This window comes from Anser brachyrhynchus (assembly GCF_964034855.1).
Source record: "Anser brachyrhynchus genome assembly, chromosome: 17".
Taxonomy (NCBI): domain Eukaryota; kingdom Metazoa; phylum Chordata; class Aves; order Anseriformes; family Anatidae; genus Anser; species Anser brachyrhynchus.
In genome coordinates this window covers 6,631,196-6,653,939 of record NC_137710.1, presented here as the reverse complement: position 1 = coordinate 6,653,939, position 22,744 = coordinate 6,631,196, and the positions used below count along the sequence as shown (strand labels likewise).

Sequence of the window (22,744 nt, the reverse complement as noted above, 5' to 3'; positions counted from 1 at the left end):
TTGGGAAGGGCTGGAGCTCAGTGCTGGGCCCAGAGCATATAGGGATGCTTGCAGAGCTCTGACAGGAGCTGGGGGAAGCATTTGGCTGCTGTGCCTTGTCCCACGAGATGGAGGACAGACAGCTCTGTCTGTCCATCAGTCACAGATGAATGGGCTTTTTGGCAGTCCAAATGCACATTGTGTCCAGCCCAGGAAATCAGGGTCAGCACCATGCAGCAGCTCAGAGAAGAGCAAAGAAACTTTGCTCAGTTAATTCAAATAAAAACATTGGTCAAGGAATTTAAAGCTCTGTCTCTGGAGTGCCGGCAGACCCTTTTCTTATGGCACATTCCCATTCCTGTGTGGGTGGAACTCCTCTGAGAGCCAGCGCTGCTGTCTCCCTCTGATCTTCCTTCCTGTCAATCCCTGCTCAGAGCCTGTAAAAGTCTCTTTCTCTTTTTGGCAACCTCCATTTTCCATGCTGGGTCTCAAGAGACACACAGCAGGGCTGTTCCCATTATCCCCTGCCTGTACAGCTGCTGTACAACATGGCCAGGGCACAGGACAGCATCAAAGGTCTCATGCACGCACAGAGCTGACTCGTATTGCATCTTTTTGACTTTAAAATTGTGTACCATCTTACCACAGGTTAAGACCTCATAGTTAAGCCTCATCCTACCTGCTCAGTGTTAGCACTCAGAGGCAAACACACAAAAGCAAATTTTCACACCTTCCAGTGCTTCAATTCCTAAATCATTTCTAATTTTCCCACTAAAAGCCTGCTGTGGTAGTCTTCTCCCGCCGGCCTTTTAAAGGTGCTCCCTGCGATCCTCATCAGCAAGTACAGCACGAGGCTCTGATACCACTTCGGAAATGTTTTGAGGCTTCACAAGAGTTTTACAATATCTTGCAGCAAAGTGGCAGATGGGATTCTGGACAAATCAATACGCTAAGTAGAGCCAAGCACTGGATCACTGATCTGAACTGAAAGAATAAATAGTGAATTAAATGAATACAAAAGCACCATCAGTTCTGTAAGGCGAGAGTAGTGGTGCCTTGTTCTGTGAGCTCTCTCGTCCCCAGAATTACAAGACTGCCGTACCATGAGCTCAGCGTGTTACGACAAGGAGACATTTCTCTTCCTGCACCAGCCCCAGCTGCTGTGCCTGAGGAGCAACCGCAGTCCTGGCTGCTGCCGCAGCTGTCACCTCTGCAGCTCCTTGCAAGCTGCTGAGCCTAAGGCGAAACAGCTGGGCTGGACTGAGCACCGGGCAGCTCCCCTGCACGCTGCCAGCACTGTGTCCCCTTCCCTGGCCTGACTCTGCTCTTCTTCGTGAACCAGAAACATAGGAAGTGACATGAAAAGCACAGGATGCATGCAGCAAAATGAGGTGCCTGCAGCCGACCAATTTCACAGTGCATCACTTCAAAGGCAGCTCCCCAGCCTCCTCCCTCCCACAGCAGCGTTTGCCATCAGACATGCAGCAGGCTTCTCTGGCAATTAGCAAACAGGGCTGAGACAATCCACAGCTCCCAAGTGCCACCAGAGCCGCAACAATGCCTTAACAAAAAGCCAAGGGTCACATCCGCATTGCCACAAGTTGAGAACTGGTGGCCAGGAGGTTAACAGGACCATCAGCTGCCACACAGGGGCAAGTGCCGGCTGCCCAGCTACAAAACATGCACCACAAAGCTGCATGTCGCAGAGGGGAGGTCAGCAGGCTTAGGGGTCAGGACCAGCAGCCACAGCCGTGCACCAAGTTCAGGGGCACCAGTGACCCTCCAGAACCCTCAACCGTACAGCTGTAACCTTAACCAGGACCAGCAGAGACACCACGCTGGATGTGGCTTTTCCTCAAGAAAGGCAAAGAGCTCCTCGCAGAGGAGAAGCGATCTGTCCTTCCCGTTTTCTTAATGGTCCCAGGGAACTGACCCTGTTTTCAGGGAAAGTCAAAGCCTTTTTTTCTTTTTCTTCCTTTTTGTATTTTTTATTTTAACTATTTAGGGATTATGAAAGCCAAAGGACATACAACATGTTACAAATTCAAAAGAGATTTTTTAAGTGCCAAACAGCAGCTGAACTGTAGTTATGGTTATTATACAAAAACAGACATAAAACTATAATGTGGATCAACACATTTTATCACAGTCATTCAGCGATATGCCAAGTTCATGCAGCTCAGCTATTACCTTTCTACAGCTCTGAAAGATTTACCATAGTTTCAGCTTAATCTGGAATTTTATTATGTAGTTATTTTAATCTCACTTTTTTAATGGGACTCCAAGCAGTGATAAAATAAAGTGAGATCATATTTAGATACAACAGTGATGAATACTGTTCGAAACACCTAAAAGAGGCACGGAATCCATCTATCTGCTCTGTTTTGCTGTACTCGGTAGACAACCGTCAAGAGAGCCTTTATGATGTAGTGTACGAGTGATAAAGGGGTAGTTCCTACTGGGTGTCTGGGATGAGTGTTTAATTGGATGTTCCCTTTCCTCGTTATTTATCCGCTTGAGATCTCTCACCCTTCACTGGTTTGAAAGCCAGAAAGGGCCATGAGACCATCCCCTTTGAGCCTATGGCTGAAGGCCAGGCACTACCCTGACTTTACAAACTCCTCTGCACATTTCTCTGAGGTGAAGTACTCACTCAGGCAGGACAAACCTCCTGCACCGTGAGCTCCCACTCCCCGTATTTCGCCCCCGACACTGAAGGGAGGCTTCGGTTCCTCCGCGGTAGCCGCGCAGGGCCTGCGGCCTGGGGGAGCAGGCCAAGGCCAAGCCCCGTGCAGCTCTGGGCCGGAGCAGGCCCTGTCCCACCCAGCCCTTGTTTTCTCTTTGGCACTGCTCCCTGCCTGTTCCAGGGCCTCCCTTTACCCCCTCCTCTTCCCCTTGGCTGTTACTGCACGAAGGACTACTTTGGGGACTCATCAGCAAGGCTCTTGTCTCTATTGCTGCCACCCCTTGAAAGGCCGAAGCCTGTCCCAGTCAGGAAAGCAGTCTGCAATGTGGATGAGCAGAGCTTGCCGGCCAGCAGCATCCCTCGTTCCTTCCTACGACTGCTCTCCCATCCCTTCTCACCACACTGGGGTCAGTGTGTCTCTAGGAACAATAACCTGGCAGGGGCATCCTATACCAGCAAATTTCCAGAGAGCCAATTCTCCCTGGCCCCTTCAAACATCAAGTGCTATCTCAGACCAAATTACCTCACCGGTCCCTGCACCACCATGACGAGACACTAAGCTGATATTGCAAGGACACTCCACCACTTTTCTGTCTGATCCCTGTCTTTTAGTTTCAAACAGGAGATTTTTAATCTGTTTTTCTCCATGATAGCGCATGCTGCTGGCTTTTTAAAGCAGACATTTTTCCACAGTCTTGTAACTAGGAGATAAGAGACCAGCAGCAGATAAAACTACCGAATAGCAGTTGCCTGCTGCCGCGACTGTACAGAACAGCAAAGGCAGCAGTCCCCGTGAAACAAAAGGATGAGCACAGGGGAGGGCAGGCAGGAGAGACCCCTCTGACTGCTCTCTGGGGTCGTGGTGCTGCATGCAGAGCCATGCAGGATGGCTCCCAGCTCGGCAGGCTGCAGAGCAGCCACGCTGACCGCTGAGGATCAGCTCACCCTCCTCCCCAACACCTCTTGCTCTGGTGACACCAGTAACAGGCGACCAGAACCACAGCCCCCAGGCATGTTTCCAATGACAGCAGCACCCTGGAAGACCCAGGGCTGCAGCCACCTACTCTTTGACACAGAGGATGGGAAGGATTTTTTTGCTGTGGAAAATGATCCCTGCTGTATGAAAGTATTACATTTATTTCATGAGTATGAAATAAAAAGTTTTATGTAAATTCAGGCCATAAATCTGTGGGTAAGCTGAAAGAGGATGAAAGGCCTCATCAATATTTATACTCAGTTCCTCAAAGATAACAGCAGTTCATTTACTAAATATCTTTGAGAAACTAAGCCTTCAGTCAGATGTGGTCAAGAGGAAACATTTTAGCCAGGCAGGATGCTTCAGGAATCACCTTAACAAGGAAAAGCTTCACAGGAGAGGACTGTATTTCTGGAAGCTGCACACTATCACTTCACACACAATGCAGGGAGCACAGGAAGCCAGGCCCTGGGACAAGCAGAGTCTGTCTGCAGAGCTGCTCCAGCTCCTGTTGGCTTCACCGAGGCTTGGAGCAATCCCATGGAGCACATTAGGTTGTCGAGTGGTCAGACACCCTGCAGGCGCATATCAAACAAAAATCACCACACGCTGGCCCACGGATCCAGCCAGACACAGCTAATTGGAGCCGCTCTGCGAGGCTCCATGGCAGAGCCCCATGGCACAGGCTGCAGAACCAGCAGCAGTCGCTGCCGACATGCCCGCTGCCTGCCTGCAGCCCCCAGGGCTGGCACGGGGGGGTTCATTTACTGTCTGCATCCCTGCTTGGGGAGGTGCCTGCGATAACAGGCAGAGACCTGCCTCTTCACCACCTCCAGCAGATGGGACTGAAGGCCTTCCACTTGGGAACTGCAGTTCTTTGTCATCGAGCCTCTGTTTCCAATACCGCAGCATGTGGTATCTCCTGTCTCCTGCAGTGATAACTAAAACATAAATCCTCACTCTCCCAATCTGCAGGAAATTGATTTAGGCAAAAGGCAGGTGATGATTCATTCTCTTGCTGTCTTGGAGCCCAGCACTCTTTCCCCAAGAGCAGCACAAGACTGCACCTTGCCACCCACCTAAATATTTGATAAAAGTTAAATACAACTAGCTGTGATTGATGTTTCTCCTCACATAAGCTCTCCAGCCACAATCTGGATAATGTGTAACATCATTAAAGCATCAATTATCTTCAGTGCAAGTGAAGCTACATTAGCAGGATTGAGTCTGTTCATTTTGATAAGGTTTTCCCTGTTCGTTTATCAACACAATGGGGATACCAGCAGGCCAGGGAGCCGGCAGGGTTTAACTCTGTTAGGATGGAGTTGACACTTGCATCCTCTGTGCATGCACCATCAACAAGAGCATCCTGATTGTCAGGGTTTATTTCTCAGGCAGGTTGGCACTACAGCCTGTGAAGAACCAGTGCTCATCTCTGGCAGATATCCTCCAGCTATAAAACACCGAGTGAGCTCCCTGGCTCCCTGCGGTGTGCTGGTGCCTGACCGATAGCGCTCCAGATACCCAAGCAAAGGGGCCAGAGCCATCAGGTTCGCTGCTGAGCAGCTGATGTTCCCAAACAGCTCAAGTTTTGCTCCTCTCATGTGGATGCAGGATGGTGGCTTGGAAAATTACAGGCAAGCAAGACAGCAACCTCTGAAGCTGGCCATCCACTAAGCCAGCTGCCTTTCACCAGCTCTGAAGTTTCCCTCTGTTGTTCCTCTCTTTTGACTCTAATCAAGAGCTGCAGTTCTCTCTCCTTTTAGCGATGCAAGCATGGCCTTGACAGGGCTAAGAAACTGCAGAAAAGCAATTCCTTTTCTTAATAGACCTAAAATTTCCTTCATAAACTACACTCAGATAGACTCTTGGCTTATTAATAGCAGTAAATCTCCAAGTCCAATAGACTTCAGTTAATGAATATTGATTATGATAGTGCTGGAAAAGGCTGGTGTCAGTCGAACTGATATCCTATAGTCCCTCTTTGTCTGAGCAGGGCTGTAAATTACACAAGAGCTCATTTGTTTTTCAAAACTAGGCAGTGGAAAACGTGGTTATGGCTGTGCTGCAGCTTTCACTAACCCAGTGCTAGGAAACCACCTTAATGCTAATAGCAGCTGGTCGGTAAGGCCAAGCATTTCTTACTGGGTGTTTGTTGGTGTGCTTTTTTTTTGAAGTTGTTGGCTTTTTTTTCTGAGCACTTGGGAGCCTGTGGGTCTACCCCTACAGAGCTAAAACAGGATTTATCAGGATGAGAGGAGGGAGGCAGCCGCTGACCCTCCAGGCCACATGTAGCTCTGAGGAGCAGAGATGGACTCCCAGGTGGGTAAGAGGGCAGGCAGGGGGTTCCTCTTAGACAGTGCCTAACACCTACTGGAGATGCCTGAACATATAGCGTGAAGTGCTATTTTACAGACAGACCTAATTTCTTAGAGGGCCAGCCTGCAACCAAGTGTTTTTACATCCCACAGCACCGGAGGAGGACAGGCACTAACGCCGACTGCCCCCAAGCAGACATCCATCCCTGCACTTGGGCAAGCCTGCCCCAGGCCTCCAGCTGGCATTTGCACTTTTCCATCTATTTACAGATGTAGATGCATGCTTCCCTCTATCCCCCCAGTGAATATCTTAAAAGTAAAAATCTAAGCTGATTAACGCAAACGCCATGGTCACACAGACCTTTAACTCACAAGATAAATCTCATCGTGCTCTTGATGAGCAGCTCTATCTTTTACCTTCAGGCTGGGATGACTTTGAACAGCTTTTAAATGAATGAAAGCTCAGGAAAATAAACCAAGGGCAGTCCATTGCAACCCAGAGACCTTATCGCTATCCTCTGGTGGGGGAATGAGGCAGTAACAGGGATGGGGAGGGGGCAGACTATGTCAGTATTTTCATAAAAATAGACTTTATGCTTACTGAAATAACCCAACAGCAACAAAAACAAAACAAACCACAACAGCCCTCCCCATGTCTGATAAAAATCAAATAATAACAGGAGTGACTTATGCGCTCTATGCCTGGTACTTCAATCTGGCCTTCTAGTTAATACACACCATGATTAAAGCATCTATAATCTGCAGTCTGCGGAGACCTGTAGAGCAGCAGCAGCAGCGGGTGTGCAGCCTGATAAGGGTTGTTCACTCAGTGCAGATGAAACTTTTAATATTTATAACTGCTGATTTTTTTCTTGATGCCTCCTATTGAAGGGAAGAGGGTGAAAGTTTAAAGATAAAAGCTTGATGAAAGACCAGGTGGAATGTTTTTCCAAGGGCAGGCAGGGGCTCAAAGCTATCTCCACCTACGAGCAGGTTTAAGGATGCTGCTTAGGCAAGCACAGCATCAGAGATTGGGGGTGAAGTCTTGGGAAGACCTTTGAGGCTCCTCGAAAGAGCACCCAGGCTTTAAGCTAGAAACTCCCATGAGCAAGGACTGTGATTCCTGCCTGCACGGCAGCGAGCACAGTGGGGCTGTACCTGGGACTGCTAGGCGTCACCACAAAATACTTAAACCGCACCAGGCTAGTTGCACAAACTTTAAATAAAAGTGCTAATGGCATTTCTAATTCAGCACTGGGGTATGCTGATAGATCTGAAAACACATCGTGTTAGCCTAACCCTCCATCTCAACATCAGTGGAAGCTTTGACAGCCAACATGCACGGCACTGGGAATGCATGAAGGAAAAATAAATCACATCATACTCCTACCAAGTGTCTGCTCACCGCAGTACAGTACACAGGATCCACAGCTGGTGAAATGTTAAAGATGCAGGTGCCTTCCCTGTCCTCCTCCTGGGAAAGAGCAAAACCTCGCGTTTCCAGTAGCAGCCCTGCTCCAAGTGTATTGAAAACATTTCAGTCTGTGGGCATTTGGTCCCAAAGACACAAGGCTCCGCCAGGCTTTGCCCACAAGGCAGCAGCAGGCCCTAATCACAAGCCAGAAGCTGCTGCTCTCCACTAGTCCCCAGCAAATCAGTCAGCCTCGTGTGTCGGATACCCTTGCTTGTCCCAGGAACACCCCAGTTAACAGACGCACACAGGTTCTGCAGCCCTTAGTATGCCACACTGCTCAGAGGCTGTGCTCACCCTCCTTCCAGGTATGGGAAGCCAAGGAAACTCCCTCATTTTCAGCATCACGAGACCTTGACTACCCCCTGCCCACATGGTTTAATATTTGTGTATTAAAAGGATCTTAACACTCCCAGAGTGTCAATACCGTGAAAGATATGAATGACATCGCCCATCAACAATTTCAGACAGACATACCCGAGCAAAACAAAAAGACGCAGAGAAAGGTGTTCAATAAAAATGTATTTCCACAGTACGTGATTTCATTTGAGGGAGACACATTGTAGAACTGAAACACGAGGCTTGGGTGAACATGAGCTGAGGCACGGCGAGCTGTAAGTTATCATCTCAGCCACTCTGCCTTCCTACCACAGATAGCAGAAAAGAAAGGGGAAATGCAGGCTGGCCAGTGAGGAGGCAGTCTTGCTTCTTCACAAGAGAACAAACAGATTTCTTTTAAAAAGATCCTCAAAGCACCTCACCTAAATTCAAAAGTACCAGAGAAAAGAGGTAGAATTCTACATTCTGAGGACACGTCCATCGTTTGGATAGCATGAAGAAAACGTAACACAGTGGCTCTAAGGTAGCTGCAGTTTTTCTTGATCTAAACAATTTGTCTGCCAGAAATTAACTTTCTTAGTCTCTACTTTATGAACTGTATTTTTTTCCTCCACAAAATATGATTTCAAAACATTGTAAGCAGAGCTGAAGTCTAATGAGACAACATTAAGCTGGTGAAAATAATTAGAAAGAGTCCTGAGTGAGTGCATCTGCATTCTTAACAAGGAATTTATCTCAAACCAAGGCAGAGCACTTAACACCTTGGAAAACCCTATCAGAAGGAATTTCTGCATGACTTCTGGAACTGTATGAGAAATCCAAATTAACAAAGCCACCTAGTATCAGTGGGCTAGCTAAAACTTAATTAGGACCTGCATACACACTGGCCACAGCTCCCGCAACGCTTGCAGGTTACAAGCGAAACTGCATTAAGCTGCTTATCATTCTGAAGCAAAAATCAAGGATTAGACATACTTTGCACTGCACATCAGTCGGCCTCCCTAGCTACAGTAGTCACCAAGATTATGTTTATTTCCAAAGCTCATGAGCATTTTGAATTAAGCAACTTTACAGCATGAGATGGACGTACATGAAGGCACATTAGCAACATGACATACATGGAATTACAGAGCATCATCTGTAAGTTGTTTCTGACAAACCTAAGCTTTCAATGCCTCAAACATGGGTTAGCACATGGAAGCTAAACATTTCTCCGAAAAAGTGAATTTTAAAAAATATATAAAAATTTATAATTAGACTATGATCAGGTGTTGTACTGAGGTCAACTGCTACAAACAAGTTGTCTGCTCTTGTATAAAACTAACACATCTGAAAAATAAAACCAGTATTTGGAAACCACACTTCCCCTCAGTCCCCCAAATGGCAGCAAGGTGGTCTGTCGACACAGTCACTGATCACAGCCAGTACCAGCATCTCTGTAGAAAGGGGCTTCAATTCCAACAATGAACAGGTCCAGAAAACCTTGCTCCGAGGGAAAATCCCTCCCAGATATCAGGCAGCAGTATGTAAGCTTGAGAAATGAGAAACAAAGGAAAGTCCATCCATGGATAATGGCAAAGGTCACTGAAGAAGGCCGCACCTTTCTCGGGCAGTCCAGCTTTCGCCACTTTGAGATATTTCAAAGGCAGAAGTGTCGAGCCCCGCAGGTGAGCTTTGTGCATGTCCCTAAGATCAGTCGGTTGACGCAGATAAATACGATAAGAGATCACGTCAATCTAAACTGAAGTGCTCGGCAAAAATATCATTTTTCTTCCCAAACAAACCTCGTACTTGCTCAAACTCCAGGGGCACAATAGCAGCTGATTTCTTTACTTCTTTATCAAAAAGCTAAAGAAAGAGAAGATATTAGCAAAAATTCAGTACAAGCTCTTCACCCTTGCCAATACCAGTGCTCACTCTAACATCTTAGAAGGTACAGCAACAAACCTTTTATTTAAAAGCGAGTCCTGCCATCATTGCTACCTCATGCTCCACCATTAAACAGATGTTTTCCCTTTTTCTCAGGCTCTGGGTAACCAAAAGCCAGCCTAGCTCCCTCCCCACGAAGGCCGATGAACAGGGCATGGCTACTGCATTCAGGAAGCAGTCTCCCTTCCTCTTACTACAATCACTCACAAAGGCCCAGCAACACTACCTCAGAAGCTGAGAGCTCCAAGAGCCCTGATATGTCATCCTCTATTTCAGACAGCGACTGGTTCAGGATAGCAGCTGCCTGGGCCACATCTGGGTAATAATGGTTTTGTAGAGCCTGCAGAAGCAACACAAACAGGAGATGGTTTAATGAGAATGGGGTAACACAAATCCATCTGGCTTCCCACACAGGTATCTAACCCTTTGGTAGTCAGCAAATATCAAGCTCAGACAAAAGAGGCAAGTTTACTGTACTGTGTTACTACAGAGCTTCAAGAAATTCCCATTTTAGCCACGCTTCAAACACAACTAAAGGCCCCTTTCCCCTGGTTTATGTCCAGCTCCAGACAGATGGATTCCTCCACAGACCATGCCTACAACACATACCCCAATTTTGCCACCTCCCATAACCCTAATGCTGCATCTGGGCTTCCTGCTCCCAAGCAACATTCTTCTTGCTGCTTCAGACCCTCACGCAAAACCCCTGTAACATTTAAATGGGAAGTGATAATCCTGCCATTAAGGTTTAGAGTCAGCAGCAGCAATTTAACCGATTTCAGCCTTCACACGCCATCCTACAAATGATCCAGGTGAAAGGTGAACATTATAATCTTCTCTAGCATTTTTAAAGCCATTTCTACAGGATGACCTAGGTGTACCCAATTAATTTCCATCAATGCTCAGTAAGTTCCTCTCTCCCCTCCAAAGGAAATAAAAAGCCTTATACATTTGCAGCTATTAAGTCTTGTTTCAGCTGTTAACCGCACGCTTTTCAGCTGCATGGTCAGATGTGCACTCACAAGTCACCTATTAATTAGCACATACTAGTTCTCATGTGTGTGAAATCCTTTGCCTCTTATGCAAAGATAGAAAAGGATGCAGAGTAAAAGAGTAGCCAGAAGTCATCTCATTTGCAAGATGTGTGTCAGCAGGTTCTTATAAGTGTTACTGCTGACTGCCAAGGTGTCATGAAAAAACAACAAGGGGGGAAGAAGCCCACACCATACACAGATGTGCCCCGTTAGCTGACATACCTGAAGCTCCCAGAGGGAGCTCTCCAAAGCCCTGCTCTCAGATGGTTCCTCCTGTTCCATAATATATGGATCTTCTGACAAATCTAAGGAAAAAAATACAGAGCTAAATACCTCCTGCGTGATGCCCATAATGCCAAAGCGAACACAGAGACCCAGAGCAGTGCTGCACCTTCCCAACACATTTAGCATCCAGGAACACGCTGACACACCACAGTACGACCTAAGTATCACTGTTTGCAGCACTACAGAATCGTAGTACTTCAAAGGGCACAAAGAACTGGAATGGTCTGAAGCAAGGGCATCTCAGGCAACCTTGATCCGCCACTACCGTCATTCAACACTGGTCAATTAAACCACAGACAGAGGAAGAAAAACTCAGGAGATTGCTGAGGCCCCAGCAGGACTGCCTACACAAAAAACCCTACAGACTGAAACTGAAGAGGTCTCTGGTTTCTGCATTCGGTCTCGTTTCCCATTTCTTTATTATAGCCTTGAAGTGAACAAGACAAGCTCAGAGCCCAAAAACTCCCCCACCCACCTTGCCCCTTACCTGCCGGCCCGTTAGGTCTGTGCACTAGCACTTTGCACGCGGGGTGCCTCCGGAAGAGATTACAGATGAAGGGAATGACCATGAGCAGAGCCTCAGGGGGAGCAGTGAGGGCCAGCCGGGAGAGGCGCTTTATAAAGGCTGCTACCAGGTACGCCGGCAGGTGGCTGTTGGAAGGGAAACAGAAGAAACCAGCATGGACAAGTCCCAGCAAGCAAGCCAGCAGACTCATCAACCCAAACTGCATGTCAAGCTAAGGATCGGTGGGATTCTTCAGCTTTTTGGACTATGGAGTGAAGCAAAGCAGGAATATAGGGTCTCGAGTGCTGTCTGGAACAAACCTGAGGGCATTTCCATTCAGTGCATGAGTAATCTCTAATCATTTTGTGATTCAATCCAGATGCATGGCAACACTCCAAACGCTTGCTGTATCCAAGCACAGCCCTTGTCCACAGTCATTCACACTGCAATCTTTATTCAGTCATTTTACAAACTTCTGAGCGCTTGGCCAGGCAACCTTAATTATATTCTTCTAATGCAGCTTTGTGGGTTTAATTAATACACGTGCCATGGTGTAAAATTTAATACTTCCAGGACTAAAGCAAGCAGTGCAGCTGCTAATGGGAACATAAAGCTGCTGTAACATAAATGTGCAGGATAGCTCTCTTTTATGGTAAAAATGCAAATTTCTAACAGCAATCAGCCCATCCAGGCACTTTCTTCAGGTCAGAAGATCTGGGATGAAAGCTGACAATTTTCAGCCACTCAGCCTTCAGCCCCAGGGCTCACTACACCTGCAAGGCTCAGCGAAGTCACCCCAAGGTACAACATCTGTCACATCTTGTTACTCTCTCCAAAGTACAGTATGAATACAAGTGCGGTTGATATTAATGCCTGGTGCTGAACTGTAAAGCGTTTTTCTTGGTTTTATTTTATAACATATGATGGCAACTATACGACCAGCTGCTTATCTAGTTTCTCTCCTGTGCACAATGAATTGACAGCATCAAGACAGACTGTCAAACACTTTATATTTCAATGTTATATGTCTGCAAAAGGTCATCAATTTATCAACAGCTTTATGATACCACATCTATAAAAAGCCTGCAAATGTTACTTTTCCATATTCATAAAGATGGAGAGAAAAATCATCACTTTCAGCCAAGCTGGAATACAGATCAAAATACATCCATAATGATTTGCAGATCAAACTCAGATAACTAACTGCATTTTTACTTTTTACTTTCTGGAACTAGGTGGATGTGTGGCAAATCTTCAAAAAAAGTGCCTGAAAAATTACACAACACTCTTGGATTCAGTTTTCTCAATATGAAAAAGAATTTAATTCAGCGGGCACACTGAATACATTAAATCCAGATGCGGGGGAGTGTTCAAGAACAAACGCTAGCCAACAGAAAAGCAGGAGTAAAATATGTGAACGTATATAACAAAGTTGTTACTTACGATGAAGACAAAAACAGATCAAGCAAATGGAAAAAGCGGGCTCGGTACTTCACGTGATATATAGAAGGGTCTAAAAGACTGTACAGCTTTTTGTAAAAGTCAGGATATTCTCTGTTAAAAAGGCAAAAAGAAAAAAGTCAACATCCTTTGCTGATTAGTGACATACAATGGGACTACACTGAGTCTAAATGTTTTTTCTGTGCTTTCATGATAAACTGCTCCAGGCCACTGCTGTGCTGTGGGGGCATGTTTAGCTTTCTTCGGTTTGTCTCCAGAACCACCACTTGAAATCAGGTTGTAAGGTGAATTTCTGGCATTTGCAGTGCCTAGCCATCCTGGAGATGTGAAGCTATGTCCACTAACTGCAAGTGGTACAGGATCCAGTGAAAGGCACACCAAAGACTACAGTTTCACTGTGTAATCAGATCAGTGGAAATCAATTTTCAAGTGCTGAGCAACCACAGTCTGGAGAAGAGGATATTTAGGCTCAGCTGAAAAAAAAAAAGTCAGACTATCAAAACAGCTCAGCATCTAAATAGCTGAGCCTCTCGTGCAGGGTTTGGCTTTCTTGTGGGGGAATGTTAAAGCCTGAAGATGTGGAGAATTGTTTTCAGTCTCTTCTGCATAAGATAAAAATACAAAACCCATGGCCCTTTAAACAATATGCTCTTTTTACTTACAGATTATGCTGATGAATCAAAATAAATAATCCATTTAAGGCTAGAAGACTAATTGCTCCACCTGTAAGAAAGCAGGCAGATATCAGCACAATATAGTCAATCAATAAATAAATTTATCAGCTGCAACTTTTTTCTATTACAAAACCTTCCCAGAAGGAACACAAAACTAAGAGTACTTAAAATTAGAGCCAGCATGATAGCTGTCAGGTGAGACAAGCTCACCTAAAACCTTCCGAAGGCTCACAATTTACTTGCAAAGATTAAGCTGTAGATTAGAAGAACAGAGAGACAAAGATACTGCTCTAATCCCCTGAGAAAGCCACACCAGGAAGGCAAAGTTCTCCTCAGAAACACCATTTCTGTAGGAAACTGCACGTCCTGTGTCTGGATACAGGCCAGGTATCAGCAGTGCTGTGTTTAAAAGAAATCACTCCAGTACTCAACACTTTTCAGGTCCTTAAATATAATTTTCCTAACACACAAGGAGCAATGACACAGACAAATGCAGGTAACATCTCACTTTGGGAGGACAATACATTTCAGCCTAGTTTCTTAGCTTCGTTCCAGCCAAAGCACATCTACTTCATCCAGGCTGTGGTGTTGTGTCCAGCAGCCCTTTCAAATCTGTATGTACCACGCTGCAGAGCCCCACAAAGCATAAAAAGACGATTTTCACTCACCTATGCCATAGGCCACCGTCAAGAAGTCTATCATGAGAGTGGGTTCGTTCATGTAAGGAAGGATGGAATCATGCAAAATGACAAGAACTTTTTTGTAAAGGCCAGCGGGTAGCTGTGAAGGACAAAACAATAGAGTCAAACAACCTTTGCAAGGAGAACTCCAAGAGCAACAGCAACACACGGCTCAGAAAGGCAACACACAAGCAAAAGTGAACGTGCAAGGACAGAACAGAATGGCTTGTGGCAACAGTTCCCAAATGGGAGAGTTTACAGGTGACATCTGACAATTAGGTTCATTCCGAGAAGCGGGTCCTCACAACTAAACTGTCATCACAGCTCAGAGAAAAAAGTGTGCATGGGGGGAAATTACTAGCAAAAAGGCTGGGGAACCTTCAACTTGTAAACACAAGTTGTTATGCTGCAGGTCACTCCTTATGGGCAGATTTGTTTAAAGAGGAGAAAAAGGCTGAGAGTAAGAAGAAAGAGACCGTACATGGGGCCATGTTTCTTTGGCAGGAGAGCAATCCAGCAGAGATGGTGGCTGGGCTGCTCTCATCTAATGCTGAAACCATAGTGAGGTCCTACCAGGAGCTCCAGGCAAGGAGCCTCTAAGGATTAGCAACTGGAAAACAATACGGATCAGTGACAGAAGTAACACTCACTTTGTGCTTCAGGAAACTGAGCCACATTCTTTCAAACGCCTGCTTGTGTGCCTGAAAACAGAATCGCAAACAGTGAGTTAAATACCCTGGTGTAGGTAAAGCTCTGTTTTCAGTAGATGAAAGTTCAACTCTGAAGCACCAAATGAACAGTTACCTGCAGCTTCGATACTTTCCATTCCTCTCGGTTATCTAAGAAGAAAGGCAAAAAGAGACACGGAACTTGAAATGGATGTTTAAAAAAATGATTCTTGTTTTACTTAGTCCTTTGAAAGTTCTCACCTTAGTTATTACAAATACCCACCTAAGACTGAATGAATATTAGTCCACTTAGATAGAGGACTCAACTTATTTATAAGTAAATTTGCATTCTATTAGTCAAACCATTCCCTAAGCATAATTGGACGTACTAGAATTAAATGACATTTTTCTCCTCCTCCTTCAGTCTAATACAAAAATACTAAGAAAAAGCCTTCATAAAATTTAGTTCCTCTGAATTTAGCAGAGTGAAGACCATGAATGTTCCTATGAGTTATTAAAACCGTATGTTTGAGTTTCCGATTTTCCAATACCAAATGGGCTGGGGCACATCAGAACTCAGTTAAAAATGTTCCTACTCCAACTCAAAAACATCGCTATCAGCTCCAGAAACAGGCCTTTTCTCTACACTAGGAACACTCCTTTTCCAGTCATTAGGACAAGACTAGGAACAAGAGGAAAAGGTAATATTCCCCAAACCAGGGTATCTAAAAGCTTGCTATGAATTCCTTGTATTGATAAAAAGCTGGTGACAGACCCCACCATAAACCAGGGAACATGGATTTTGTAATACTGTTTAGAGTCTCTGTGATCACATAAGCAGGGATTTTTCATTAGCAAACTCTAGCAAAGTCTTTACACAACAAAAATCTTAAACGTGATTTTCCTTTTCATATGCAGATCGTCACGTGGAGTTTACTAACCTTGTTTCACCATAAATTTGACCAAGTCACGCTCTTTGTTTGGCATGTTAATGGGTGAAATGAGGGAAAATATGTTCTGCTGGTAAAATGGCAGAGGCCTCTAAGAAAAAAAGCAGAGAATCAAACATGAAGTAAGGTCCACAAAAGATGGTAGGTCACACTGGACTTCCACAGTGTCCTATTTCCCAAGCATGGAATATATTTAGGAAAGAAAATGGAAAAGAAAAACGCTGATGCATGAACTAGAACTACATACCAGCTCTCCATTTTTGCCCTGTCCTGGAATATTACTCATTTGAGTAACCTTCAGACATGACTTATGTCTGAACTAACGCTGGTTTAACAAAACAGGTGGATTGGACTAAAGAAAAAAGACCCTTCTCCAGCACCAAAGAAAGAATAAAACTAAATACTCTGTGCCACTCGAGCTACAGAGATTTGGGTAAAACAGAAGCTAGAGCCCAGACCAGGAGGTTTTGCAAGAACAACATATCTATCTTGAACGACCTCCAATTTTAGACTGAAAACTGTCTTATGCATAGTTGACATACCTTGAAAGCACAAAAAAATCAGTGCCTTCAAATGGGCACGCTTACTCCTGCTTCCGAAGTCTTCCCATATACCAGTAGTCCCTCCCTGCTTCGCACACAAGGTACGAGCTTCAGAGCAAGTGTTCATCCAGACCCACCCCAAGAGTAAGGTTGGGGTCCTTACCTCTTTTGTCTTCTGCATGACTTGCCCAATACTCTCGGTGACGGCCTTCATGACAAAGTACCGAATGTCGTCGTACTCCATGTACTCTTGGAAGCGAGAGATCAGGAGCGATGCATCCTCGTTTAAGGGAATTAAGCCATCAACAACCACCTAGCAAGAGGTTTATAAAGCAACAAGTCAGTTTCTTACAGTACTGGAGCAGACAGCTGCGATGGCTGGGGGCAACCCCTGTCTTTCTGAAGGGCAGCTAGCAATGCTGTGTGCTGCTTGCCCCGGAGCAAGGGCCTCTGTCTCCTGACCTCTGAGACAAGTCCCTCACATCGGAGATGTCACTTCCAAGTGACACAGTGGCTGAACCAGGGGCAGTACCTTCCCCCTCACCTCCCACAACTGCTCGCAAGTGAGACCGAGGAATGAAAAAGAAAGACCGCTGATACCTCAGAAGCACTCAGGTATTCAGCTTGTTCCTGCCCAAGGCAGCTGCTGCCACACCTGCAGGGGTCACCTCACCTGGAGGCCCTAGACTTGGTGCCACCTCTCTAACACCCTGTGTCCCATCCCTATCGTATCTCCTAGTCTGAAACTTTTGTTCTGGAGGACTCAAACACAGCAGGTTGTGCACGTCACCGGCTACCTGACAGCAGGGACTTTTCAGTTCTACAACTGACCTTTAAAAGTTCACGAGGAAACGTGAAACTCCCCTTCCACTCCACTTTGACCAAAGGATATTCTGCCTCCAACTCAACAAACTTCATCAGAGTGCAGAGCGACAGTTCCTTCAAAAAAGAAATAAAAGAAAAAAAAAAACATTTCAGCAAGGACAGCAGTGGGCAGACGCAAAGGAGGCTGCTTCTAGGCCTGTAGGAAAGCGGGAAGAATGAAGTACAACGTTCTTTACCGAGAAAGTTACTGGCAGATCAGTATGCAAAGGTAAGTTGGAGCACCAGCAACGTCTTAGAGCATTTACTACCCTTGGGCACTTTAGCATTAGAGCGATCATTGCCTCTCCACCGCGGGAGACCCCCGGGTAAAGCAGTACCTCGGAACCAGGCTCACTGACCTTGACGTGGAAGGAGCCGTGGCCCATCAGCTCGGCCAGCCAGCCCACGCAGTCGTTGTAGCGGTGCCGCATCCACACCTTGTACTTCTCCTCGGCGCTGCCGCCACCTGCGGAGGGGACGGCGCCGGGCTGGGGGCTCAGCGCCTCGGCCCGCGCCCCGCCGCCCCCCCCCCGGCCCCCACTCACCTGCCAGCGCGGCCTCCTCGGCGGGCAGGCGGCCCACGAAGAGCTCCCCCCGCTCCAGCAGCGCCCCGAAGAGCCGGCCGCAGGCCCTGAGGGCTCCGAGGACCTTCTCCTCCTCCTCCTCCTCCGCCGCCGCCTGGGGAAGAGCGGGGCTGTGAGGAGCCGTGGCGCCGGGCCCCCGCCGCCCCCCGCCGCCCCCCGCCGCCCCTCACCGCCAGCCGCTCCAGCAGCTCGTAGACGCGGTTGGCGTTGGCTCGGCTGCCCAGCACCGCCTCCAGGCAGGCGGCGAGCCCGGGCTGCGCCATGCTGCGGCACCACGCCGGCGGAAGGGCCGGGAGGAAGAGGAGGAGGAAGGAGAGGAGGAGGAGGAGGACGAGGAGGAGGAGCCCGGCCCCGCCGCTCCGCCCGCAGGGGGACCGCTCCCCGCCGCCGCTGCTCCCCCCCCGGTCTCAGTGAAGCGAGGACACGGGCAAATTATAAAAATGTACACTTTATTACACCTTCAGGTAGGATACATCACTACTCCTTACAACCCTACTGGATCAAGTACAAATGCTTATGTTCAGAAGTTATGTACAGGTTGACTTCCTAACACACGCCTGGGAGAAAGACACACAGAAAGAGGGAAAAAAAAATAAGTGATTTTTATCTTCATTAACTGACCTAAACAAGAAATAATTGCCTCTTTAGACACCAAATCAGACCAGCACAATGATGCAGTCAACAGCTCTTCCACTGCTGAAGCGTTCCCCCCCACGCCTTCCATGCACCTAATAGGAGCTAAACACTTAAAAGTAAAAACGGGGCGAACTGTGCAGTATTTTTGGATGAGCAATGTACTGTACACGGTGTCAGGTAGCTGCTACCATTGCATTTACTTTGCGTGTTAAACTGTTCCATTGCCAACGTTACTGGCTTTCCAGAGAGTAACAAAGTTTAGGCAATGGCACAAAACAGTGGTTCAGCAGGGTCAGGGGAATACTTCATGTACAAGCTGAGAAAGAGGAGAGAAATAAAGAAAAAAAATATATCTGCCAGATTTGCAGACCTGAGGGTCCAAGAAAAAATGGATATAGGAGAAATGCGGTATAAAATTAATAAAAAAATAAAAATCAGTAACTGTGCCTGACCCACTGTTTGCATTCGTGATCTTAACAGACCGGGCTACCAGAGGAGCTGACCGGGTATTCTTTCTTGTTTAAGCCATTTGGATTGCTAGGTACCAATAGGTGTGTACATATAGAGGTTAAGAACAAAAGACAGACTTTCCTTGCCTTTAAACAGGCTCCCCTCTTAGAAGACTAAAAAGATCACACAATGAAAAAAATAATTTTAAAACCATTTCAGAAAAGGAATGTTGTAATTTCATCTGAATCTTACATGTTGTGCAGTATTATGGCCAAAAGTAAAATAAATCTATTCAAGCCACTGAGAGCTTTCTGATTTCTCATGCAGTGCTGTTTGCAGTGTTTGTTTTTCTTTTTATGTAAGAAAAGTAAAGAAAACACCCACAGTTCTATGCAGCTTTTTGCTTTTTTTTTTTTCATAACAATAAGGCAAACTGATTTGGAGGAAGAGGCCATGCTCTATTCACATCCAAAATACCCACCTGAAGATACATTCATCATTAGCTTTAGTAAAAGAATAGTACAAAAGTTAGATCTTATTCTTTACACAATTGAAGAATTAAGTCTTAGAATTTCACCATTCTCCCCTTCCCCCAGTCCCCCACCCTCCCCAAGCTGAAAGCTGAGTAGAAAGTACTGAACATTTAAACATGTTGCAAGAGCAGAATGAAACTAAGAGATTAAATGTTATCTGTTGGAGAGTTTCCGAGACCGAAGTCCTATGAGAAACAGCTATGGACCATTTGTTTAGTTGTATTCACTAAACAATTCTTTTACAAAAAAAAAGGGGAGGGGGCTACACTTTAATACACATCTACTATCAACACAGTATTTACTCAGTTCATGCCTAAAATATCCATTATCTTAAAGTGAAATAATGAGAATGAGGGCACAGGTTGGGTGCTTCGGTAAACTGTACACAAAACTACTAACAAACATTTTAAAAGACATACAAAAATGGAGAATGAAACTTTTTTCCTTTTTTAATTACATATACTTACAGGTTTTCACATTTAGTGGCTAAACTTTTCAGGGAGCACTTCAAATGTAAGTTAGATCTTCCAGAGGTATTTACCTCAAGAGAGAACAACATGCAGCTTTCAGACAGGTGGAAAATACTTTGCTATATTAGCCGCACTTGCTTCACTGTGCATATTGAGTGCACATCCAAACTATAGCAAAGAACTGCATATTCCCACGGGCCGTTTATGGTATGCTAACATGGATGGATTTTCCTGCCATTTATGGCATTTTACCATTTTACTTTTGTGAACCTGGGCAGAACTTAATTCTAACTAATGGTTGCTTTATCTGGTTTGAATGAGCACAGAGAACACTGGCAGAATGCACTTTGTACAGGTTCTGAACACTAAACAGTTGCTAATACGCTGAAGTTATGTGAGAGTTTCCACATTCAAATGTTCACCAGCAAAATCCTTCTGTTAAAAAAAATAGAGGTGGTTTGTCTTCATTTGCGTGTTTGGAGTAGCTTGTCACTTGGCGTAGCAAACAAGAAATGCTGCATTTCCCTGTTATTGCATTTTAATCGTTAGTTCAACTTGGTTTAGTAGGTGCCTTTAATCTGACAGTAGGCGTCCTCATTTGTACTTTTGCTTGCTGATTCTGGGCTTCAGATGTTGCTGGTGTCTGGGCTGGGTTCTGTACACCTGGAGCCTGAATTTGGGGAGACGCTGTTGTCACAACTTGCTGTTGTATCAGTTTCTGCTGGACGACTTGAGCTGTAGCAGTTGTTGCAGGAATCACCTGAACCTGCTGTTGACCTGCTGTTGTCTGTGAAAGTGTCACGGTTTGGGGCTGAGCTTGTACCTAGACATTAGGATAACAAGGCAATTACAAAATAGTACTTTGGTATTAAGCAGTGGTCATTAAATTTCTGCTCTACGGAAGGAGGTGTTTGCTCTCTTGACTGACAAGCATCTTGGACAAAGTAGAAAGACTGGGAGGGATACTGGGAACTTAGGGTCTGTGGCTTTAGTATGAAACAACGTTCTGTCACATTTTCTAGAACCTTATCAATCAAAACTAAGAGCCAGGATGCCTTTAACTCAGATCTCCTCAGTGCAGATTAAACATGAAAATATATGGAAGGTTAAAAACAAAAAAATACTGGAAAATAGGAAATTCTAGTCCTACAGAAGTGAAGGGACAGAGAAATGAACAGAAGGATAGATGGAGGATCAAACGGGGAAGCACCCATATTGTGACAGCAAATACAGCCACTACGGCTTCCTACCACTTCCCAGCATTAAACTTTCAGACTACAGCTGCCAGTCTCTATCACCAATTTAAGGTAGAATTGTTTGAACTTCATCCAGAAATCCAATTTTCACAGCCCTACCCAGAGGAAGGGAGAAAGAAGCTGAACATCTCCTTACTCAGAAAAGTTAATGAAAACCGAGCAGCTTCAGATGCCTTTGTCAAGAGGCAGAAGCCCAACGATCCTGCAAGGGCTTCTCCAGGGGACAGTTAACTCTTGACTGACCCGCTGGGAAGCACTAGCAAGGCAGACGGCTACACACCGAACATCAGATGCTTAATATAAAGACCACAGTTTTAAAAAGAATACTTCACAGGGCCTAATCCTACTGTCACTGCGTGTGTGTGAGGGGAGCTGTTTGTTTTTACCATGGACTTAAACAGTCCCAGAGTTATGCCAACACCAATGACTTCTGAAAAGCCAGTCCTTAATGTCCCTTGAAAAATTATCTAAGAGCTCTCAGTGACTACAGGGAGCAACTCGTGTTGACTGATGAGGTTTCTGCTCCCTGCTGTCTACCTTGCCCTTGCAGCATTCACATCTGAGGTGGTTACCAGCCAGCTTACACCACTTTATCATCATTTTAAGATAAACAGTCACAGATTTTATTCCACACTAAAACATTGCACTATAAACTGTGACAGATTAAGAGCTGATTGGCTCAGATTTCTGCGCACTGAGGGCAATAACCTCATCCACCATCCAAAGTTAAATCATTCTTGCCAATCAACAGTGTAAGTTATGCCTGTTGCTAATGGTCTGAAAGAGATTGTTCTAAACAGCGTTAAACAATCTGCCTGGTAGCTACGGGAAGGGAGACCACACCGTCTGTCCCTCTCTCACCCTAGTGCTGCCTGCTATCATGCCACATTTAGAACAGATACCGTACCATTCTGACTTTTATTAAGCACTTTGCAAGGCTTTATGAACTGGAACGAAACAAACAGTAACTGCCTATTAGCCCCAATTTTTGTAAAACAAATTTAGATGGTGCTCATTAGTTCAGTTATTTGCTATCTTGATTAAACATCACAAGAAACCAGTATTTAAAAAACAGCTTCTGCTCTAGGAAATACTTTCTAAAAATCTGTTTTTCAACTCATCTACAGTGCTGAACAACACATTGCTCCATCTATTAAAGTTTTATACTAAAGAATATACAGCAACCTGACGGTTTTCATGTCATTCATTTTTATAGATGGGAAATTGCTACATCCTTCAAGAATTCTATCTATACCACACAAGGGGAAAAATACTTATCTCCAAATAAACGAGTTTTCAATAGGATTGTGTTTCTAGTGCTTTATTTGACGAGTGCAAAACCCACCTGTTGAGAAACCGAAACCATCTGTTGAATGTTGGCAACAGTAGCCTGTTGCTGGACCACTTGAGGAAGTTTTGCAACCTTTATTGATATGAAATAAAGATTTAGTCAA

At 45.4% G+C, this 22,744-nt stretch overlaps 2 protein-coding genes across 16 annotated transcripts in view; both read right to left on the bottom strand.

The window, feature by feature from the left end:
- Nucleotides 1–7,935: 7,935 nt before the first annotated feature.
- Nucleotides 7,936–18,268, bottom strand: NOC4L (nucleolar complex associated 4 homolog). Its single transcript, XM_080559574.1, has 15 exons — nucleotides 18,116–18,268; nucleotides 17,907–18,039; nucleotides 17,721–17,827; nucleotides 17,329–17,436; nucleotides 16,661–16,810; nucleotides 15,947–16,046; nucleotides 15,142–15,176; nucleotides 14,988–15,038; nucleotides 14,326–14,437; nucleotides 13,646–13,706; nucleotides 12,966–13,076; nucleotides 11,505–11,668; nucleotides 10,955–11,037; nucleotides 9,925–10,038; nucleotides 7,936–9,617 (listed from the first exon to the last, which is right to left on the bottom strand). The coding sequence occupies exons 1-15, from the start codon at nucleotides 18,206–18,208 to the stop codon at nucleotides 9,501–9,503; spliced, it is 1,539 nt and encodes a 512-aa protein (XP_080415700.1). The 5' UTR covers nucleotides 18,209–18,268; the 3' UTR covers nucleotides 7,936–9,500.
- Nucleotides 18,269–18,377: 109 nt separating this feature from the next.
- LOC308179424 (E1A-binding protein p400-like) overlaps nucleotides 18,378–22,744 on the bottom strand; it is a 48,343-nt gene continuing 43,976 nt past the window's right edge. For 14 of the 15 annotated variants that reach the window (XM_080559549.1, XM_080559558.1, XM_080559560.1 and 11 more), the window contains 2 exons: nucleotides 22,636–22,713; nucleotides 18,378–20,857 (listed from right to left, as the gene is read on the bottom strand). In XM_080559549.1, the coding sequence (XP_080415675.1) occupies nucleotides 20,585–20,857; nucleotides 22,636–22,713 (351 nt within the window). In that variant the 3' untranslated portion in view covers nucleotides 18,378–20,584. The remainder of the gene's footprint in view (nucleotides 20,858–22,635; nucleotides 22,714–22,744) is intronic. The other variant, XR_013940361.1, reaches the window with a different exon arrangement.

What these genes read in the sequence shown, in the direction of transcription:
- NOC4L (XM_080559574.1), bottom strand. Translation starts at nt 18,208, where the DNA reads ATGGCGCAGCCCGGGCTCGCCGCCTGCCTGGAGGCGGTGCTGGGCAGC. An exon ending in GACGGTGGCCTATGGCATAG is followed by an intron (nt 13,707 to 14,325) that starts GTGAGTGAAAAT and finishes GCTTTCTTACAG; the next exon opens with GTGGAGCAATTAGTCTTCTA. An exon ending in CAGACCTAACGGGCCGGCAG is followed by an intron (nt 11,038 to 11,504) that starts GTAAGGGGCAAG and finishes TTTTTTCCTTAG; the next exon opens with ATTTGTCAGAAGATCCATAT.